Source organism: Nyctereutes procyonoides, unplaced genomic scaffold, assembly GCF_905146905.1.
Source record: "Nyctereutes procyonoides isolate TBG_1078 unplaced genomic scaffold, NYPRO_anot_genome, whole genome shotgun sequence".
NCBI lineage: Eukaryota > Metazoa > Chordata > Mammalia > Carnivora > Canidae > Nyctereutes > Nyctereutes procyonoides.
Window position 1 is genome coordinate 28478026 of NW_026575046.1, and position 19736 is coordinate 28497761.

The following is a 19736-nucleotide window of genomic DNA, read 5'->3' on the forward strand; positions in this document are numbered from 1 at the left end:
GAAACAGGTCTGTCTGTGCTGATCAGAAATGAACTCCAAGGTAACATTCATTGAAAAAACTCAAACACAGAATATTGCCTATAACGTGATTCCTTTTGTTCCTTAATGGGGTATACACACACACACTCATGCATTCATTTTAGCAATTTTTCTAGGATGTGCAAGAAAACATTAGCAATATTTCCCTGTGGGAAATGAATAGAAATCTGGCTGAAGGCAACATATTTTCCCATTCCTACTCTTTGTGTTTATCATGCTTATCATCGTGGGCATAGTTTTTTTTATTGTAACAAAACGTACGTAACATAAAATGGACCATTTCAACCACTTTCAAGTGTCCACTCAGTAGCATTTAGTACACTCACCATGTTATGCCACCATCAGCACTGCATAGATCCCAAGCATTGTCATCATTCAAGGAGGAAAGCCCATACCTGTTAGAGAGTCACTCTTTCCTCTGAGTCTCTGGCAACCACCGATCTGCTTTCTGTCTCAATGGATGGACCAATTCTGAATATTTCACATAAATAGAACCATGCAATGCATGGCCTTTTGTGTCTGGCTCATTTCCCTGTTTTCAAGGGTAACCCCTATCACTGTGTGGATCGATACTTCTCTCTATGGCCACGTCATATTCCATTGTATGGATAGACCACATGTTTTTTAGTCGCGTGTCAGTTGATGGACACTCAGGTTCTTTCCGCCTTGGCCTACTGTGGTATATCATTGTTGTGATTAATAAACTAGTTAAAGGGAAATGGTGAGGTTGGACGTGGTAATCCGTGGCTTTCTTCAGTCTTGAGAGTTTGCTGTCTGTGTTGCTGCTGTTTGGATGCAAAGCAGGTGACTTTGTTCTATTTTATCCATTTGAGGACAGGACAGGAAGGTGAGGACGAAGTGCTGCTGGGCCCTGAATCCCAGGTCAAGCCCCTCAGTTGGGTGAGGCTTCTCTACCTCCCCAGGGAGCTCACACTCCTCTCAGATGGGGCAGCAGGGATCCCGGGGCAGGAGGGAAGGGCGGGCCACAGGAAGAGCCAGAGAGCTTGACCAGAGAGAGGGTGCCAAGCTCATCAGGGAATATCCTTCCTCTGACACAGTGTCCAGCCCTGCCAGGTGTTCAAGAGCGCTGGCCCATGTGTCCCCTCCCTCTTCCCCATCGCACCAGCCTCCCCACCCACCCCGGCCTCCCGCCCGTCCATCTCACAGGATGTTGCCAGCATCTGAGGCCTCAGAGGACCTGCTGGGAAAAGCAGACGCTGATCATCACTTGGGAGATTGCACTAGGGATCCTAGTCGCTGGGAATTTGAGTGCTGCTGTCCTCAGGAAACAGATGGATGGCAGGGGCTGGGAGCCCAGAGCAGCACTTTGAGAACAGTGTGGTATGGGAGCCAGTTGGACTGCGTGAAGGAAGTCTTCCTGGAAGAGGGGATGTGCATCTATTCCCTGAGCTGGCAACCTCAGTTCTCATCCAGGCTCTGCCGCTAGCAATCGGTGTGTGGCCGCAGTGCCCTCATCTGTAAAATGGGGCTCATACCTACCTCCCTGCATTGTAGGAATCAAAGGAGAAAGTCATAATAATGACATCCGGCATGTGTCTAGCACATTCTATGTGCCAGGCACTGTGCCAGAAGCTTACATGCATTGTATCACTAGTCCAAGGTGGGAATTGTTCACGTCACTGCAAGGTGATGACCCTGAAATGCAGAGAAACTGTGGGCTTCTTTCCCAAGGTCACTCAATAAATGGTGGCGACAGATTCGATCTCCAATCTCGTCAAACCCAAAGCACTTGCCCTTAGCCCACTAACCTTCAGAATGTGCCCCAGGAACCATCTGTCTCAAAATAACCTAATTGTTTAGACAAAAAATCTGATTTCTTGGAGTTCCATATAGTTCTATCTGTACATGTTTTTTAATGTCCTAGTAAATAGTTTTTTTTTTTTTAACAATGAAGATTCCTTGGCTCAGCTCACATGGGTGAATCAGAATCTCTAGAAAGACAGCCCAGGGATCTTCATTTTAAAGAGACCCCCGTAATGCTGATGCAGAATAACAATTTAAGGTAGCCTCCACCCCTGCACGGTGCTGCCCCCTGAGTGGGAGCATGCTGGGAAATTTTGCTGTAGGGGGCTGTTGTGCTCACTGTTGTACGCTCTACCATTAGCTCCTCTAGTCCAGTTCCTCCCCATGGTCACAGAGGTTTAGGAGATTTGCCATCACGAGAGGGGGTGTGTGCATGAGGAAGGGAGAGGACTGGGGTGGCAAATGCTGGGGGTGGGGGTGGCCGAGCCCAGGCAGCTGGAGCACCACCTCTTGCAGTTCAGGGATCAGGGCTGTGACCAAGACACACACACACACACACACACACACACACACACACACACACACACCAATGCTGTGGGATCCCTTAGGAGGTACTGACAGTTCTCTGTCTGATAAGGTCAGAAGGAAGATCTTTGAGCTGGGTATTGAAGGATGAGTAGGAGTTTTCTAGCAGAAGCTAAGAGAACACACGGAATAGCATAAACATGGGCCTGGAGGCATGACAGGGCCTAGCAGGGCAGTGCCGGTGACAGGAGCAGAGAGCATGTGGGGAGCTAAAGCAGATGACATTCAGAGAGGAGGAAGCCCCTCATCCTGGCCCGGGGAGTTAGGGGGAGCTACACTCTCTCTTCCCTGAGGAGGGGCAGGGGTCTGGGGTCTGCCCCAGCCACAGCCCCTGCAGTCTGCCTGCCTTTCTCCAAGGTGCCGCTCCTTCTGCCAACCCCACAGACGGCTGCAGCCCAGCCCATTCCATCATGGATGGCTACTACGAGGATGCAGACAGCAGCTACCCCGCCACCAGGATGAATGGGGAGCTAAAGAACTCCTGTAAGTGCCAGGAGGGTGTTCAGAATGGTCCTGTCCTCAGAGGGCAGGCCTTGGCCTAAACTGTTGGCATGCATGTGTACCTGGCCCTCTGGGTCACCACAGAGGCCTCCAGCCCTTGTACTCAGTACTCAGTGACTCCAGGGTTCAGTGGAAAGACCACCGGCATGGAACCGGGAGCCCTGGATCTAGCCTTTGCCCTGCCCCTTGGTGACTGACCTTGAATGAATCATTTATTCTCTGTGAGCCCCCAGTTGCCTTCTTTGTAAAATGGGGACTTGCTGGGTGCTGTGAGAATCACCTGAGACTAAGGACACGAAGATGGTGGGGTATGACAATAGCTGATGTAAGCAGGGTACCCACCGAGTGCCAGACCCTGGCCTGAACGCTCTGCAGTTACTGATCCTAAGAGCCCGGTTAGGTAGTTACTGTCATTGATTGTGACCATTTTACTGATGAGAAACCTGAAATTTTGAGAAGTGAAGTCACCAAGATGGCAGAGCCACTGGTAAATCCACACAACACAGCGCCCGTGTCGGGGTGTAGAGATCATCATGATCACACCTGAAGTCCACCGCCTCCTGGTCCCTGAACCCCAGAGTGGAAGGGTCAGAAGGTGCCTCCCAGGCAAGGACATGGTAACGGGTCATTTCCCATGGCTCCTACAGACAATGACTCTGACCCAATGAGCAGCTCCTACGAGTCCTACGATGAGGAGGAGGAGGAAGGGAAAGGGCCACAGCCCACGCACCAGTGGCCCTCGGAGGAGGCCTCCATGCACCTGGTGAGGGACTGCAGGATATGTGCCTTCCTGCTGCGGAAAAAGCGCTTCGGGCAGTGGGCCAAGCAGCTGACGGTCATCAAGGAGGACCAGCTCCTGGTGAGTGGCCGAGGAAGTGTGCCTCTAGGCCTCACATGGACTTACACGTGTGTGTGTCTCTGTGTGCGTGTGCAGGCGTATCTACCCCAGGTCCTCTGGGCTTGCTTTGTGCCCAGAGGCTCAGTGCTTCTGAGATAAGGGCTCTCCCACTAGAGCAGAATGTAAACACACACACGTGCACACACAAAGACCTGACATAGACTTTAACAAGTTTTTATTTCGCCAGTGAATTTTTTATCACTTTAAAACAATGTTTATTGATTTCATTATGCAACTAAATGTGTTTATGTATAAAACTGGAGAAAAACATAATGAAAATGTTTTTATAAGATTTTATTTATTTGAGGGCAGCCCGGGTGGCTCAGTGGTTTAGCGCCACCTTCAGCCCAGGGCCTGATCCTGGAGACCCGGGATCAAGTCACAGGTCAGGCTCCCTGCATGGAGCCTGCTTCTCCCTCTGTCTATCTCTCATGAATAAATAAATAAAATCTTAAAAAATATATATATTTTTTATTTATTTGAGAGAGAACAGGAGAAAGAGAGAAAGCACGCACACAGAGGGAGAGGGAGGAGAAACACACTCCCCGCTGAGCAGAGAGCCAGAAACAGGGCTCAGTCCCAGGACCTTGAGATCATGACCTGAGCAGAAGGCAGATGCTTAACCGACTGAGTCACCCAGGAGCCCCAAAAGTGATTTTTTTTAATTTTTTTTTCCAAAAGTGATTTTTTAAAGCCACCTATAATCCCATTGACCAAGAGCTAACCACTGTTATGTTTTAATATACATATTTCCACACATCCGCCTTTTCTAAAATTGAGCCCATTCAGCACTTGCTGTGGAACTTGCTTTCTTAGTTTTTTTTAATTTGCCATCTCTCATCACCATCATTTTATAAAAGAAAATGTACCTTTAATTCCAGAGTAGGAATACAGACATAATTTCAGAAAGAAAATAATAGCTCTTTACCCCAAAATCTGTTGACAAGCCTTACCCAACATCTATCCATTTGAAACATGACTTTTTTTCACCCTGGAGCAGTGAAAAGCTCACCCCAGGCCAGAACCAATCCAAAGGTCATGACTTACTTCTTCTCATTCCGTTTGTCATTTTTTTCTTGACATACTGCATTGGTTAGGCTCTCCAGCACAATGTAAATAGAAGTGGTGAGAGCAGGCACCCTTGTGTCAGTCCAGATCTCAAAGGGAAAGTTGCATTAATTCACTATTAAGGCTGATATTTGCTGTGAGTGGTTTGTTGAAGCTCCTTATTGCCACATTAAGGAAGTTCCCCCTCTATATCTCTAGGTTGCTAAGAATTTATGTTACAGATGCATGGAGAATTTTACCAAATGCCTTTTCTGTTTCTATTGAGATATGTGGCTTTTCTCCTTTTTTTCTATTCATATGATGAATTATAGGGTTGGCTTTTAGAAGGCTAATACACTTTTGCAATCCTAGAATAAACCCTGTTTGGTCTTGATACGGTATGCTTTTCTATGTGTCTGGGATTTCTATTTTCAAGTAGTTTTTTTAGGGCTTTTGCAACCATGTTGAGATTAGCCTATCGTTTTCCTTTTTTTGTAGTGTCATTGTCAGGTTCTGATATCAAGGTAATGCTAGCTTCATAGTAAGAATCGGGAAGTGAGACTCATTATTGATAAACTGTTGACTTCCTAAGCCCAACCGTCCATCTCTGCTAGAATCCTCTCTCCCACATTCCTGCTCCTAGCACATGAGTAGCAGGGAGCTGGCTTCCTTCCAAGCCAGCTTGTTTCTTCTCTGGTTCTTTAGACTAGAATGGTCTTCCTAGTATTGTGCTAAAATCTGCCTCTTCCTAATAGATGGTGGTGCCCCTGGGGCCCCTCGGTGGCGCTTGAGATCTGAAGATTGTCCAAAGACTCCCCCTTCCAGGCTTCTCTTCTCTGAGATGAATAGCCACAGCCCCTGTCTTCACGCAGTACCCACAGTTGGGCTGGGGGAGCGGGGGGCAGGTTGAGGTCACTCCCCCAAGCCTTCATGCGAGGGCATCTCCCTCCTCTGCCCTCCAGTCCAGAAGGGTGACCCCTTCTCTTCCTGTCCAGTGTTACAAAAGCTCCAAGGACCGGCAGCCGCATCTGAGGCTGGCGCTGGATGTCTGCAGCGTCACCTACATGCCCAAGGACAGCCGCCACAAGAGGCATGAGCTCCGCTTCTCCCAGGGGGCTACCGAGGTCTTGGTGCTGGCACTGCAGAGCCGGGAGCAAGCCGAGGAGTGGCTGAAGGTACATGGCACCTGCACCCTCCCTGTCCGCCCTCCTGCCCTTCCTTCCCCTGTTTCCCTGGGCCCAACTTTCAGCCAGGTGGGCTCCAGTCCCTTGGAAGAACAGGCCTTGCTCTGGGGAGGGGTGGTGATCAGAGCCTCGGGCGTGTGTAAGTAGCCTCAGACGTCTCCAGGAGACAGACCTCAGGCTGGAGTACTGTGTTCCTTCTAGTTATTTGAATCCTCTTTCTAACATCCTTACTGTGGGCCTTTCCAGCCTACACGTGTACACTTTGTAATATCCTTGAAGGAAACAAATGTTATCATTAGATAAGCTAATTCTTAAAAAAAAAAAAAAAAAGGAAAAATCCTTCCTATCTTAGGAGAAGTGTGCATCCTTGTAACATCCACTTATACTCCAGCTTCTGCATCTTGTCCCTACTGCAGAGCAATCAGAGTTACAGTGTATTGAGGACGTATTTTGGGCCATGCGTCGTGCTGAGCTTTACACACTTGACCTCATCTACTCTTTGTAATGGGACCATATTGTCCCCATTTTACAGATAAGGAAACTGAGGCACAGGAATCTTATGTGACTCATCAAAGGTCACACAACCAAGTCGTTGGGGCTAGGATTCGCAGCTAACAAGGAAATCTACTCCAAAGGCCACAGGCAGGGTGGCATGGCGATGACAAGGGAGGAGTTTGGTGACACACAGACTGGAGTTCAAGTCCCAGCCCTCACTGGCACTTACTGGCTGTGTGGTCTTCTGCAAATGACGTTGCCTATCTGTGCCTCAATTTTCCCTTCTGTAAAATGGTTTTTGTAAAGATTCTAGAGAGCATTTACTATAGTGCCTGCAGACAGTAAGTACTCAGTCGCTATAAGTGATCACTGTGTGATGGGGGTGGAGTCCCATCCCCAGTCCCTACCACAGGCCAGCCCGTGTCCCTGTGCCCTGTCCCGCTTCCACTCTGACACCTTTCTCCCTCCTCCTCTGATCTTCCTATTGGAACAAAGAAACCAGACACCTCCATCCCTCCCTGCCCTCCCTTCTGTCCTGTGATAACCAATCCTACCCCCAAGAACTTTCATGCTGCTCATTATCTATGTCTCAAGATGGGAAGGAAGGTGAGGAACCTATCTGCTGGGGGAGCCTTTGCCCTCCAGAGGCCGGGTGGGTCAGAAGAGGGAGCCCTAGACTGGAGATGGAAGCTGGAATCAAGCCTGGACTGGGGACTGTCTTGATTCTCAGTACTGGGAGCTCATTAGCCCAGAGGTAAAGGGCAGACAACCATGGCTTCACTTCTTGGAGCCTCCTCATCCTATTCAGTGATATGGGGGTCACAGCTGTCCCTACCCTTCAAGGCTGCTGTGGGAATACGGCGGGAGAATCCACGTAAAACCACAGATGGGTGAGCAACAAGTGATGGCTGCCATTATTTCATGGTCTGGATGCTTCTGCTGTGTGAGTGGGTGTCCTGGAATCTCAGTGTCTACATCTCTGAAGTGGAGGGGTTGGCCCTGACTGCCTGCAGGCTGTTGCAGAGGGTCCGCACAGCCACAGGAGCCAGTCCCTCGTGCTTGTGCAGGGCATCCTGGGCCACGTGGCCCTTCACACCCACAATCTCACTGGTCTTCAGACAACCCAAGGATGTAAGCAGAGGATGGTATTATCCCCATGTTACAGACAGGGAAAGAAGGCCCAGGGGAAGAAAGTGGCTTCCACAAGGCCACACAGCTGATTAGCAATGGAGCCAGGTCTCGAAGCCATGCCTCTCGTTCACTAGCCTCTTCTCTTTTCAATTCAAGGGGCAGATGCAGGAGAAAGCTTGTTCAAACCCTGATGTGCAGGAGGCCACATCAGCCCATTCCTTCTGCCTAGTGATCCCAACCCCGCTGCTCGATGGCTCTGAGTGCACAGACCCCGTTCTTCCTTCTGCCTCCCCAGTGTCCCTGCCCACCTGCTCACAGCTGTCCCCCTCTCCACAGGTCATCCGAGAGGTGAGCAAGGCTGCCGGGGTGACAGAGGGGGCAGATGTGCCCAGGTCCCCAGTCCTCCTCTGCAAGCTGGACCTAGACAAGGTACATCTGTCTCATCTGTCTCATCTGTCTCAAGGTCTCCCCTGTGCCAGGCAGCAGGGACTGAACACGGGCCCTGCTGGTGGTGAAGCCAGGCACCCACCGTGGTGTCCTACAAGCCGTCGGTGCCCAGCTCGGAGCTGGCACCACAGTAGGCGTTCAGTAAATGTCTACTGAATGAATGAATGCATGCATGCATGAATGAATGAATGAATACTCATGTCCAAGGTGCAGTATGAGCCAGGAGGGAGTAACTAATGCTGCCAGGACAGAAGGAGGTCACTGTTGAATGGAGCCATTAAAGCAAATTGGAAACTCAGAGTAGCGTGCCCCAATGGGACATGAGTGAAATGGTCACTTGGTAGTTGGTCAGGCAGTCGGAAAATATGTGCTATAGCACCTTGGCTTTGCCAGGTGCTGGTGGGTGATAAAGAGACTCAGCCTCAAGCCTACACACATGCGTCTTGCATGATATAATAAAGGTTAGTGTAGAATATGATTGTGTGGCCGGCATCATCCCGTAGGCTTTACAGCGTTATTACCTATTTTAATTTCTATGACAACTCTCTGATGAATTTCATTTTCAGAAGAGGTTTGCCCGGAGTCCCACAGTTAGTAAGAAGCAGAGCAAGGATGTATACCCAGACACCTGGCTCTTGATGACTTTGCCACCCCATCTCTCAAGGGTGGGGGGGTACTGAGCTCTGCTTGGTGAGTAGTTAGTGAGCACCGTGCGCCAGGCGCTGTGCTGAGCACACAGGTGCAATCCTAACAGGAACACACAGCCACCCTGTGCTCCCCGGGGGGAGTCAGACATGAATGCCCAGGTGCGTGAGCGCTGGGAGGGAAAAGTACCACGTACCCTGGGAGTGTATGCCAGGGGTCTGCTCTCGGCTCAGGCATCAGGGAAGCTTCTCTGAGAGAACACATTTGCGCTGAGGGTGAACAACGAGGAAGAAGGGTAGCTCGAATGTTGAGGCTGGTATTTTTGAAGCAAGTGGTGTTGGTAACTGTGTCTCTCCATAGAATCCTGTAGGTGAAGTGCCATCATCATTAAGTCAATTCCAAAGTGATCCGAGTGTGCTTTGTATTTGCGTTCTATCTTGATGAAACACTTACCATCTGTATACCATCGCAGGACAAATAGAACCAACCATAGCTTGTTTCCTAGTTTACAAGGGAGATTCTGATACTTTTGACAGATCTGTCCCAATTCTGACAGTCGCCGTTGTTTCCAGCCTTTGGAAATTGAGGGGAGCACAAGGTCTCTCCTATCTCTTTGGGTCCCCAAGTTCTGTGCTTATAGCAAAGCATCCCTGAGCCCGGTCTGAGGAGTCCTTGGCAGGAAAGTTAGAGAGGCCTCAGAGCTCTGTACTACTTTTTAAGCAAGTTGGTGCCATTTTAATCCTGTCCCACGTTTGACTGGCACTGCTTAGCTTTTCAAAGATCTCACAGCACACAAACCAGGTGTTAAAGACGATACCATCTGTTGGCCTTGCGATTTCACTTGGGCCAGCTCCCTGGAGAAGGGTGTGATTCAGGTGAGAAAACTGAGCCTTGGGGAGAGGAAAGGATTTTCCACGTTCCCCTGACTAACAGGTGGTACCAGGGACAGAGTTTCTTCCAAGATCCTAATTCTTGGAAGACTGACTCTCCCTCACCACCTCCACAGCACCTAGTAGGCGCTTAACTGACCTTGGATGAATGAGTGAATGAACGAACGGATGGACAGATGAACGATTGGTCCAGGGGTGGCATATGAGTAAAACTGTGTTGGCTGCAATAAAGTTGCTGCCATGGGGCGTGTGTGCATGTCTTTACCACCCTCTTACCTGAGTCAGGACCGTAACGACTCTCTTGTCACCACTCATGTTTCCTGGTCACCAAGTCCTGCTGTAACTATTTTGAACATGCCTCCTCAACCCTTTTCCTACATCCTGTCATCTTAGCTCCTCCTTTACCACGTGTCCCCTTGCTGAAAATGACTCTCTCTCGTGTGGCTCTTTTGCTTATAGTCTATCCCCACAATACCACCGGAGGTCACTTCCTAAACCAGTTGTATTACATTAATATCCCACTTAAGTACCTTCCCAAACCCTGTCACATACTGAATGTGGACAATCCTAGGAATTTATTGCCATGTGTTATATACAATGAGTCGCCTGGCTCACCAAGATGACGAAAGATTCCAAGACACAACTGTCCTAAGTCAGCATGTCTCCCCATACCTGGTATAGTGTCAGGCACAGGAGAGGTGCTGACAAATATCAGTTAGGTGATCATCATGTGCAGAGGCTGGGAGGGTTGAACCAACAAAAGGGACTTCTGAGTGTGCCCGCTGACACGGGGCTATCTGTGTGCCTCCCCAGAGACTGTCCCAGGAGAAGCAGACCTCAGACTCGGACAGCCCGGGCATGGGTGATAGCTGTTCTACTCTAGGCCGCCGGGAGGCCTGCGACCACGGTAGGAGCCTCTGGGGGCTCATGCCAGAGAATGCCAGAGCTGGAAGGGGCCTTGCACCAGCACACGGTGGAGAGCAGGTCCTGACTGCTCTGGGGATCTGGGGAAGGCCACCCGGCCTGTCCACACTGCAGTGGCAGCCAGGCCCCGTGTGCAGGCTGAAAGGGCAGTGGGGAAGGCTGGGGTGGGTGGATCTGGGACTTGGGGCTCCCTCCCTTCGGGTAACCCATCTCCATGGCAACAGGTAAAGGGAAGAAGAGCAGCTTGGCAGAGCTGAAGGGTTCAGTGAGCAGGGCCGCAGGCCGCAAGATCACCCGCATCATCAGCTTCTCCAAGAAGAAGCCGCTGGCTGATGACCTGCAAACATCCTGCCCCGATGAGGAGGTTCCGTGCTGCGGTGGGTCCTGGGGAGGAGGATAATCAGACCCTACAGCTGTGGGTGCTGGGCTAAGCCAGAAAACCCTCTAGGCCTCCCTCCCTTGCTTCCAGGACAGAGGAGAGAATTGCACCCAACCTGCACTCCGTCAACAATCCATGCCTTTCCATCACTTCTCTCCCGTGAGGCCCTGACACTCAGGAAAAGCCACCTGACTCCCTATCTCTGTTTCCCTGTGACCTCAGCTCCCATCACTGCCCATCTGTGGACCTCAGTTTCCTCCTATAGGATGGGAGGAGATTATCTTATTTCCTCTCAGCCCATAACATGCCAGATGTGTTAAGTTACAACTCAGTCTTACAAAGCAATTTCTTGGACAAAAATATTTAAGTACTTATAAAGGCATTCAGTGTGAGTTAAACGTGGTTACAAATGCCCTCAGTGTGAGTTTAACATGGTTTGGAAGGGAAGACATCTTATTCTGTTCTTGTTAACGCAGTGTCCTGTATGTATCCTGGAATCCAAAAGAAAATTCTGTATTTTTGGATATGCAGTAATACTCCATTAAACCTCAAAAAAACATTATAAAATCACATGGCTATAAAGAATTATTTTGTAACCAGTGAATCTGGGCATGGGAGAAAAAATCATTTGAGTCTAACATGTTAGGAATGATTTCTAAACCCGTTGGTCATCAGCCTGTGCCTTGCTCATTTTAGAACTTTCTCTAGGGTAGATACTTTTATTCCCACCTGCTGCCACCAGGTGTCAGCATCACCCATTATTTTCTGTCTCACTAACGGTTCTGGTATTTGGGGAGGAGGAAAGGCAAAAGGGATGGTTGTCCTTTTTCACCTATGCCGTGTTCCCTGGCCCTTTTCACCGAGCTGGGTTTGGTACGAGGGCTGTGTAGCAGTACAAGAATGTGATTATCTGTCCTCATTTCAGACAGGGAAATTAAACTCAGGGAGAAGAGGGGGCCAAAGGTCACAGGATGGCCCAGAGAGGGAGCTGATCTGGGACCCACAAGGCCTTTTTCCAGCTAGAGAATGAGGGTTGTCCGGGTGCTTTGCCCCGGGGGTGTAGACAGACCCATGCAGACCCACAGCTCCCACCTGGGGCTTCCCCAGGGCCGGCTGTCGGGAGGTCAAACCCCGTCTCCCCCCCTCAGGCTATCTGAACGTGCTGGTGAACCAAGGCTGGAAGGAGCGCTGGTGCCGCCTGAAATGCAACACTCTGTATTTCCACAAGGATCACACGGACCTGCGGACCCACGTGAATGCCATTGCTCTCCGTGGCTGTGAGGTGGCCCCGGGCTTTGGGCCCAGACATCCATTTGCCTTCAGGATCCTGCGCAACAGGCAGGAGGTTGCCATCCTGGAGGTGAGAGGAGAAAATCCAGGTGGTTCTTGGTGGTGGCAGCTGAGAAGAGTTTGGGCTTGGATATGGGCTTTTGTCTTGGGGGCCTTGCTGCTGACATTCCACAGCCCAAGGAAAAAGTAAGCCCACCTGCTGCCACGTGACCACAAAGGCCTGCCAATTAAAATACAGGGCACCCCCTTAAATTTGAATTTCAGATAAACAGCAATGTTTTGTTTTGTTTTAAAGATTTTATTTATTTATCCATGAGAGACACAAAGAGAGAGGCAGAGACACAGGCAGAGGGAGAAGCAGGCTCCCTGTGGGGAGAGTGATGCGGGACTCGATCCCAGGACCCCGGGATCATGACCTGAGCCAAAGGCAGACGCTCAACCACTGAGCCACCCAGGCATCCCAGCAATGATTTTAATGTAAGGATATCCCAAGCACTATTTGGGATATACTTAGACTGAAGAAGTATTCGTTATTTATCTGAAAGTCGAATTTAACAGGGCATTCTGCATTTTTATTTGCTAAATCTGGCGACCCTAGAACCAAAGTTTGTTTATTCTCCCCTATATTAAAATCCCAAGCCTGAGAGGCATCTCGTCTGATCTATCCCGAATCTGATTCTGGAATCCCCTCTAAAAGCTTCTCACCAGTGTCCGGCCACCTCAGGTAAACCACTGCTCTTCAAGGCAGCCTGCCCCTCCCTCCAGCAGCTACATTTTTAGAAAGGTGTTCTCCACACTGAGTTGAAATCTTCAAGCTTCATGAAGCCAGTAACCGTGCCTGTTCTGCATACTTTTGGTTTCTCCAGAACCCAGCATGATGCCCAGCACATACTGAGGGCTCAGTTACTATTTGTTGAACAAATGGCTGAATGAGAATGTTTTTTCCCATCACCCATTCATGGTGGTTCCTACCCTGTGGCACTCACCCTCCTCCCGGAGGTCCTGCACTATGGGTGGAATCTCTCTTCTATATGTCATTTGTATGGCTTTTTAGAATTGAAAATGCAAACACTGGAGGAAAAGTAAGAAAACATTACAAACAAGGAAACTGAGGCCAGGGTGGCCAGGTGCTTTGTCCAAGACTCCAAAGGGGTCAGTGGCCTGTTGGTCTGATCCAAGAACGAACACCCAGCCTCTTGATCTTGTTTGCTTTGCCGAGTACCCACTGCCTCACCCACTTCTTAAATTTCGAGAAATATTGTCTCTGTCACTCGTTTTTATTTTTGGTAGGTTGAGATAGGTCTCTTACTTTTCTTAAATTAGACACAGAACTCTCCGGCAAGAGGTGTTCATCCTTTGGTCAAGTTTAGCATTTGTGTGTTCAGTTGATGTTATAAGAATGCTCTTTAAATGAGAACTAGCAGAGCTGTGGGTTTAGTTAACCAGTAACTTGTTGGCAGTTTTCCTGCTTGCAGTTCTACAAATAATTGGCAGTTATAAGAAAAAATTTTTTTTTGATTTTTTGATTGCATGAGAAATAGTCTCCTCCAGTAATAAGTAAATATGTAAAAAAAAAAAATTTTTTTTTCAGGGAACACCCAAATGCTGTTTTCACATCTAACTGGTCATAAAGGTTCTGAGGACAGTGAGTGTGTGTATCTTAGAGAGATGGTCAGGGAGGGCTTCCCCAAGGAGGAGGCATTAGGACTGAAACCTGGATAAAGAAAAGGTGGAAAAAAAAAAAAAAAGAAAGAAAGAAAAGGTGGAAGCCACTTGGAGTTCTGGATGTGTGTTGCAGTCCTGTTTCTCTTGGATCCCTAAATATTGGGTACATAGCAGGTACTGTGCACAAATATGGGTTCGGCGAAAGTGAACAGGTAGCCTGAGCCCCTAACGAACCAAAGTGAACTAATCAGCCTGTTGCCTCCTCTCCCTCAGGCAAACTGCTCAGAGGACATGGGCCGCTGGCTTGGGCTGTTGCTGGTGGAGATGGGCTCCAGAGTCACTCCCGAGGCGCTGCACTATGACTACGTGGACGTGGAGACCTTGACCAGCATTGTCAGTGCGGGGCGCAACTCCTTCCTGTAAGGGGCCTGCACTCCACAGCCCCCCTGCAGCCTCCCAGAACCTCTGAGTCTGGCATGGGCACTGGGAGGGAAGGGAGGAAGATCTGGGGAGGACTCTGTTTCTTTGGGAAGTCAGGGTGGGTGCCTTCCTCCTCCAAAAGGCAGGAGCGAGCTGGCTAAGGGAGGTAGCCCACGGGTCAGAGGAAGCTGTGGATGCAATGAGCTGAAGAGCAGAAACCCTTCTGCATGGTGACCTGGGCTCAGCTCTTAGGCCACGGAACCTCAGGTTCTCACACCCTTGGCCATCAGGGCTGGTACATGCATTGGAAGAGCCGGCCAGCGGCTTGGGGTGGTTGCTTGCCTCTTGGATCCTCTGTGTGCACTTAGAGAATGGAGGGGATGAATTACTCACCTCTCAGTTTGCTTGTGAGAATCACATGGGTCGCCACCTCTGAGACCATTAACACAGCAATGGCCCAGCACTGCCTAGCTTGGTTGCTGTTACTAACCTTCTAACATCCATCACAGAATCAAATGAGAGTGGATAGAAAAGCACTATAAGCCACAAAATGTCTTCATCATTGCCATCATCGTGACGCCTTCTATTTTCTAGATATGCAAGATCCTGCCAGGATCAGTGGCCTGAGCCCCGTGTCTACGATGATGTTCCTTATGAAAAGATACAGGTGTGGTCCCTGTGGCAAAGGCCATGGATTACCTCTTATTCTCTGTCACTACTCCATTTTTCCCATACCTCAGAGAGTCTAGAAAAGGGAGTCTTAGAGGTGAGAGCTCAGTGTCATCCAGCACTGTCCAAGGCAGGGGTCCTGGCGTGCAGACATGTCTGCTCTCCTTGGCAGCTTGATACCCTCTAAGACTCCCTTTTCTAGACTCTCATCTCTAGACTCCCATCCTTCCTCTGCTTATGTGGTTTTTCTTCAGATTCAGATGAACCAGTGGATGCAGCTCGAGATCTTTCTCAGTTGCAGATTAGCTGCAAGACAGCTTAGTACCTAATGGCATGAACTTTGGACTCAGGGCCGAATCTGGGTTAGCTTGGGCTTCACTTCTCTGGTCCTCACTTTGGCTTCAGATGAATACTATAAAACCTACTCAATTGGATCATTGCAAGAACTAAATGAAATAATATATGGAAAAAAATAAAAACAAAAAATAAAAGAAATACTCTATGGAAAGAGCTTAGCAGCGCCTAAACACTGGAATGTTTCACATGCAGTAAATAGTACTATTGCTATCAATATCATTATTATATTATAATCATATTCCATTCATGGTTCCCTGAGCTCTGAGCGGATTCTGAGTGCACTCTTCATGCACAAACGTAAAGTGCCTGGGTGGCACAGGGGCACCTGGGTGGCTCAGTCAGTTAAGCATCTGCCTTTGGCTCAGGTTATGATCTCAGGTCCTAGGATCGAGCCCCTTGTTGGGCTCCCTGCTCAGTAAAGAGTCTGCTTATCCCTCTCCTTCCCTCTCTCTCAAATAAATAAATAAAATTTTTAAAAATAGCCATTTTATTATGTAACTTCCACCATTGGCTGACATCATCCACAACTTTTTATCTTAACTGGGAATGCTTATATTTAGCAATTTCAGAAATTTTGGAGGATACTTCCAAATGATTTGAAGACAGAAATATCTGTGATATATCAAATATGGTCACCCACAGCCCTCGAGACTTCCAAATTCTCCTCTCAACAGATATTCCAGTTTAGGGGTTCCTTCTGCGGCCCATGACAGGCAAGTATGAGGATCAAAGGATATACGCTAGTAGAAGTAGTCTGTAAATTGTTGAGTGTGGCCCCAGTTTAAAAATGTAAGGCCAAGATATCAGAGGTCCTGCAATGCTCACCAACCACGCTTGGACCAAATACACCCCTGCACGGAGGGCTCTGAGCCTACCTGAGCTCTACCTTCTTTCTCCATTTTCCGCAGGACGAGGAGCCCAAGCGACCTGCTGGGGCCCAGGTGAAACGCCATGCCTCCTCCTGCAGTGAGAAGTCCCATCGAGTGGATCCACAGGTCAAAGTCAAGCGCCATGCCTCCAGTGAGTTCTGGATGGGAGCAAGGGAGGGAAATAAACGACCGACGGGGTAGGGGATCTCAGATCTGATTCCTCCAGGCATCGGGCAAATAAATTAATGAGTGAAGGGAGATGTAAGAAAATACTCTACCATAAGAAAAAGGACAGCATGAGCCAGGGGTAAGGGGCAGCTAGCATGTGGCCTCAGAGGGAAAAAAAAAAGGGAATGGGGTTGTGGGGGAAGACTGTAGGAATCAGGCATGCTCAGGCTCCACTTATAGGGCCAGCCACTACGCAGCTCCAGCCCATGGCTCCCATGCAGCAGGGCCAGCCCAGGTTTGCAGGTTATTTGACACCAGAAATCTTTATATGAAGATTTATATATGAAACCTACTTAATTTTTAATAGTAGCGACTGATTTTCAAAAATTTTAACACTAAAGAAGGCCAAATATGTTTTTATGCTGCAGTGTGGCATATATATGTATACACAAATGTTCACATATAAAATTCATCCTCACATTGTGTCTGTTCCAAAGGCTAAAAATATTTATAATTTCTGATCTGCGGTAGAACATGGAGAAATGAAGCCCTCCAAATACCCTTGAGGCAGCTGCCGTGAAAGGCACGGCTCACTCCTGTGTCCCAGCCTGAGCTCTCCCTAGCACCCCATGGGAGCTCAGTGAATTGCCTGATTGCCACACTGCACAATAAAGGCTAAGCAGGCCGGACTCTGGTAAATTCTGTTTGATTTCCAACACTAATCTCTGCTCCGATGTGATTCATGAGGCAGCCAGCTTCCAGTAGGACAGCATATTCCAAGAATCTTCCAGTTATTTGTTTACAGTTCTTCCCCCTGCCCCTGAACAAAGTCAAGTTCAGTTCCTTGCTTTTTGAAGATTTATGTTTAAAATACTTTTATTAGATCCCTACTTCATTAATGTAGACAATCTCTTCTGGGGGTCAGGAGACCTGTATTCCATTCCCCCACTTGACCCTTAAATTGCTCAGTAACTTTGAAAAGGGCCCTCCCCCTCAATGGGTCTGAGTTTTCCCACTGAACAGTCAGAGGGTTGTTGTATAACATTCCTTACACTACTTTTGTCAGCACTGGAAATACAGTAGGGGCACCTGGGTGGCTCGGTCGGTTAAGCGTCTGACTCTTGATTTCGGGTCAGGTCATGATCCCAGGATCATGAGATCAAGCCCCCGCGGTGGGCTCTGTGCTGAGTATGAAGCCTGCTTAGGATTCCTTCTCTCCCTCTGCCCCTCCCAACTACGCTCATGCTCACTCTCTCATCTGCTCTAAAAAAAGAATTAAAAAATAAAAATAAAATGGAAAAACAAACTGAAATAAGCATGTAAGATTAAAGAAATCAGAAAACATTCAAAACCACCATAACAAAAATAACAAAACACAGATTCTTTCTTCAAATTAAATGTTATATTGAAGTATAGTTTATAAGAGATATAAAAGCGGTGCTGCTCTGGCTGGAGCTAGGAGATCCACTGGTCCCCTGCATTAGCCTGTCAGCAGTCACTGTGAAATCACAGGGCTCTTTGCAGGGCAGTTGGAAACCACAGATCTAGCCCAACAGTGTGTCTCAGATGAAAGCACCGAAGAACATTGAAGTGTCTTGCCCAAGATCATGTTTTAGTTGCTGATGACTCTGTAATGAATTACTCAAAATGTAATAGCTCAAAAAGTAAAGATGTGTTAAGTCACAGTTTCTGTGGGTCAGGAATCCCAGAGCAAATTAATTATTAGTAGTTCTGGCTTGGGGTCTCTTGAAAGGTTGCTAAATCTATTTCATTTTATTCTCTATTTGTGTCCTTCCAACTCTGGAGGTGTTGAGGTACTATGTATTTTATAAAATATTGAGGTTAACAAATGGTGTTTGGGTTTTGTTTTTTTTTTCAAAGATTTTATTTATTTATTCATGAGAGACATAGAGAGAGAGGCAGAGACACAGGCAGAGGGAGAAGCAGGCTCCATGCAAGCAGCCCGATGTGGGACTCGATCCCAGATCTCCAGGATCAGGCCCTGGGCTGAAGGCAGCACTAAACCACTAAGCCACCTAGGCTGCCCGGTGTTTGGGGTGTTTAAGGTCCTTATTGGCTACAATATAACACTGACAACACTTTTCTGGTCTACCGTTTTATTTTCAGTTTGCCATCCTATAAAATCCAAAAGTCTTCGAGAAAAATCCCCCTAGGATACCATTGTGTATCTGGGACATTGGGGGAAGTATAGGTCCCCTTCTCTTCCCTCCATGCTTTATTTATGATCAGGCTTGAACTATAGTGTTGTTGTGACAAGAACTGGTTTTTCATGTGTCACCGGGTAGCCACTGTGATCTCTACAAGAGCTATAGAGACAAACCCCCAATTATCAGTAAGCCAAGGGAATCACCCCAAACTCCACACCCTACCAACCAACTTAAAAGGGCTGTTGAGTGAATGTCTGAAACTAAAATAAGTAAATAAAAATTTCCCTGAGACATCAGACTGTGGCATTGCCCCAGCGAGAACAGTAATGCATGGCACAGAGCCTGGAGTTAGACACACATGGGCTCAAACTGGGCTCTGCCTTCATTAGCAGTGAGACCAACCTCCCTGTGCCTCTGTTCCCCCAACAACAAAACAGAGCTAATAATAGTAAGTATTTATGAAGATTAAATGGAAATGAATGTAAATGGCCTAGTGTATAGTAAATGCTCAATCAATTTTTGCCTAATTATTGTTATTGTCCACCATAATGTAGAGCCTGCAACAGATTCCTGGGCCCCTCTCTCTCCCCCCACCCATCTTCCAGGAATAAAACAGGCAATGCCTGACTTTAGTCCAAGGTCTTGATTCTCTGTGGCTCTGGGTTGGATGTCCCTGTCTACTTGTCTTATATATACCTGAGAGTTAACTGCAAAATGCCCTTATATTTATTTTTTTTAATTTTTATTTATTTATGATAGTCACACAGAGAGAGAGAGAGAGGCAGAGACACAGGCAGAGGGAGAAGCAGGCTCCATGCACCGGGAGCCCGACGTGGGACTCGATCCCGGGTCTCCAGGATCGCGCCCCGGGCCAAAGGCAGGCACTAAACCGCTACGCCACCCAGGGATCCCAAAATGCCCTTTTAAAACTAAAGTGTGGGGGTGCCTGGGTGGCTCAGTTGGTTAAGCATCTGCCTTTGACTCATGTCATGATCTTGGAGTCCTGGGATTGAGCCACAGGTAGGGCTCCCTGCCCAACAGGGCGTCTACTTCTCTTTCTTCCTCTCCCTCTGTGTGCTTGCTTGCTTGCTTGCTTGCTCTCTGTCTCAGATAAATAAATCTTTAAAAAAAATTAAAGTGTGCTATACACCACAAAATTTACTTTATATCATTATCTGACGTTTACTAAGCATTTCCACCA

General features: G+C 48.2%; 1 protein-coding gene across 1 annotated transcript in view; it reads left to right on the plus strand.

Annotated features, from left to right (window-relative positions):
• The window catches only part of AFAP1L1 (actin filament associated protein 1 like 1), a 61972-nt gene that overhangs the window by 31469 nt on the left and 10767 nt on the right, over positions 1 to 19736 (plus strand). The window contains exons 6-15 of the mRNA XM_055324942.1: positions 2746 to 2871; positions 3537 to 3748; positions 5830 to 6009; positions 7981 to 8073; positions 10440 to 10533; positions 10775 to 10927; positions 12078 to 12289; positions 14158 to 14303; positions 14899 to 14971; positions 16239 to 16350. Coding sequence (XP_055180917.1) covers positions 2746 to 2871; positions 3537 to 3748; positions 5830 to 6009; positions 7981 to 8073; positions 10440 to 10533; positions 10775 to 10927; positions 12078 to 12289; positions 14158 to 14303; positions 14899 to 14971; positions 16239 to 16350 — 1401 coding nt within the window. The remainder of the gene's footprint in view (positions 1 to 2745; positions 2872 to 3536; positions 3749 to 5829; positions 6010 to 7980; positions 8074 to 10439; positions 10534 to 10774; positions 10928 to 12077; positions 12290 to 14157; positions 14304 to 14898; positions 14972 to 16238; positions 16351 to 19736) is intronic.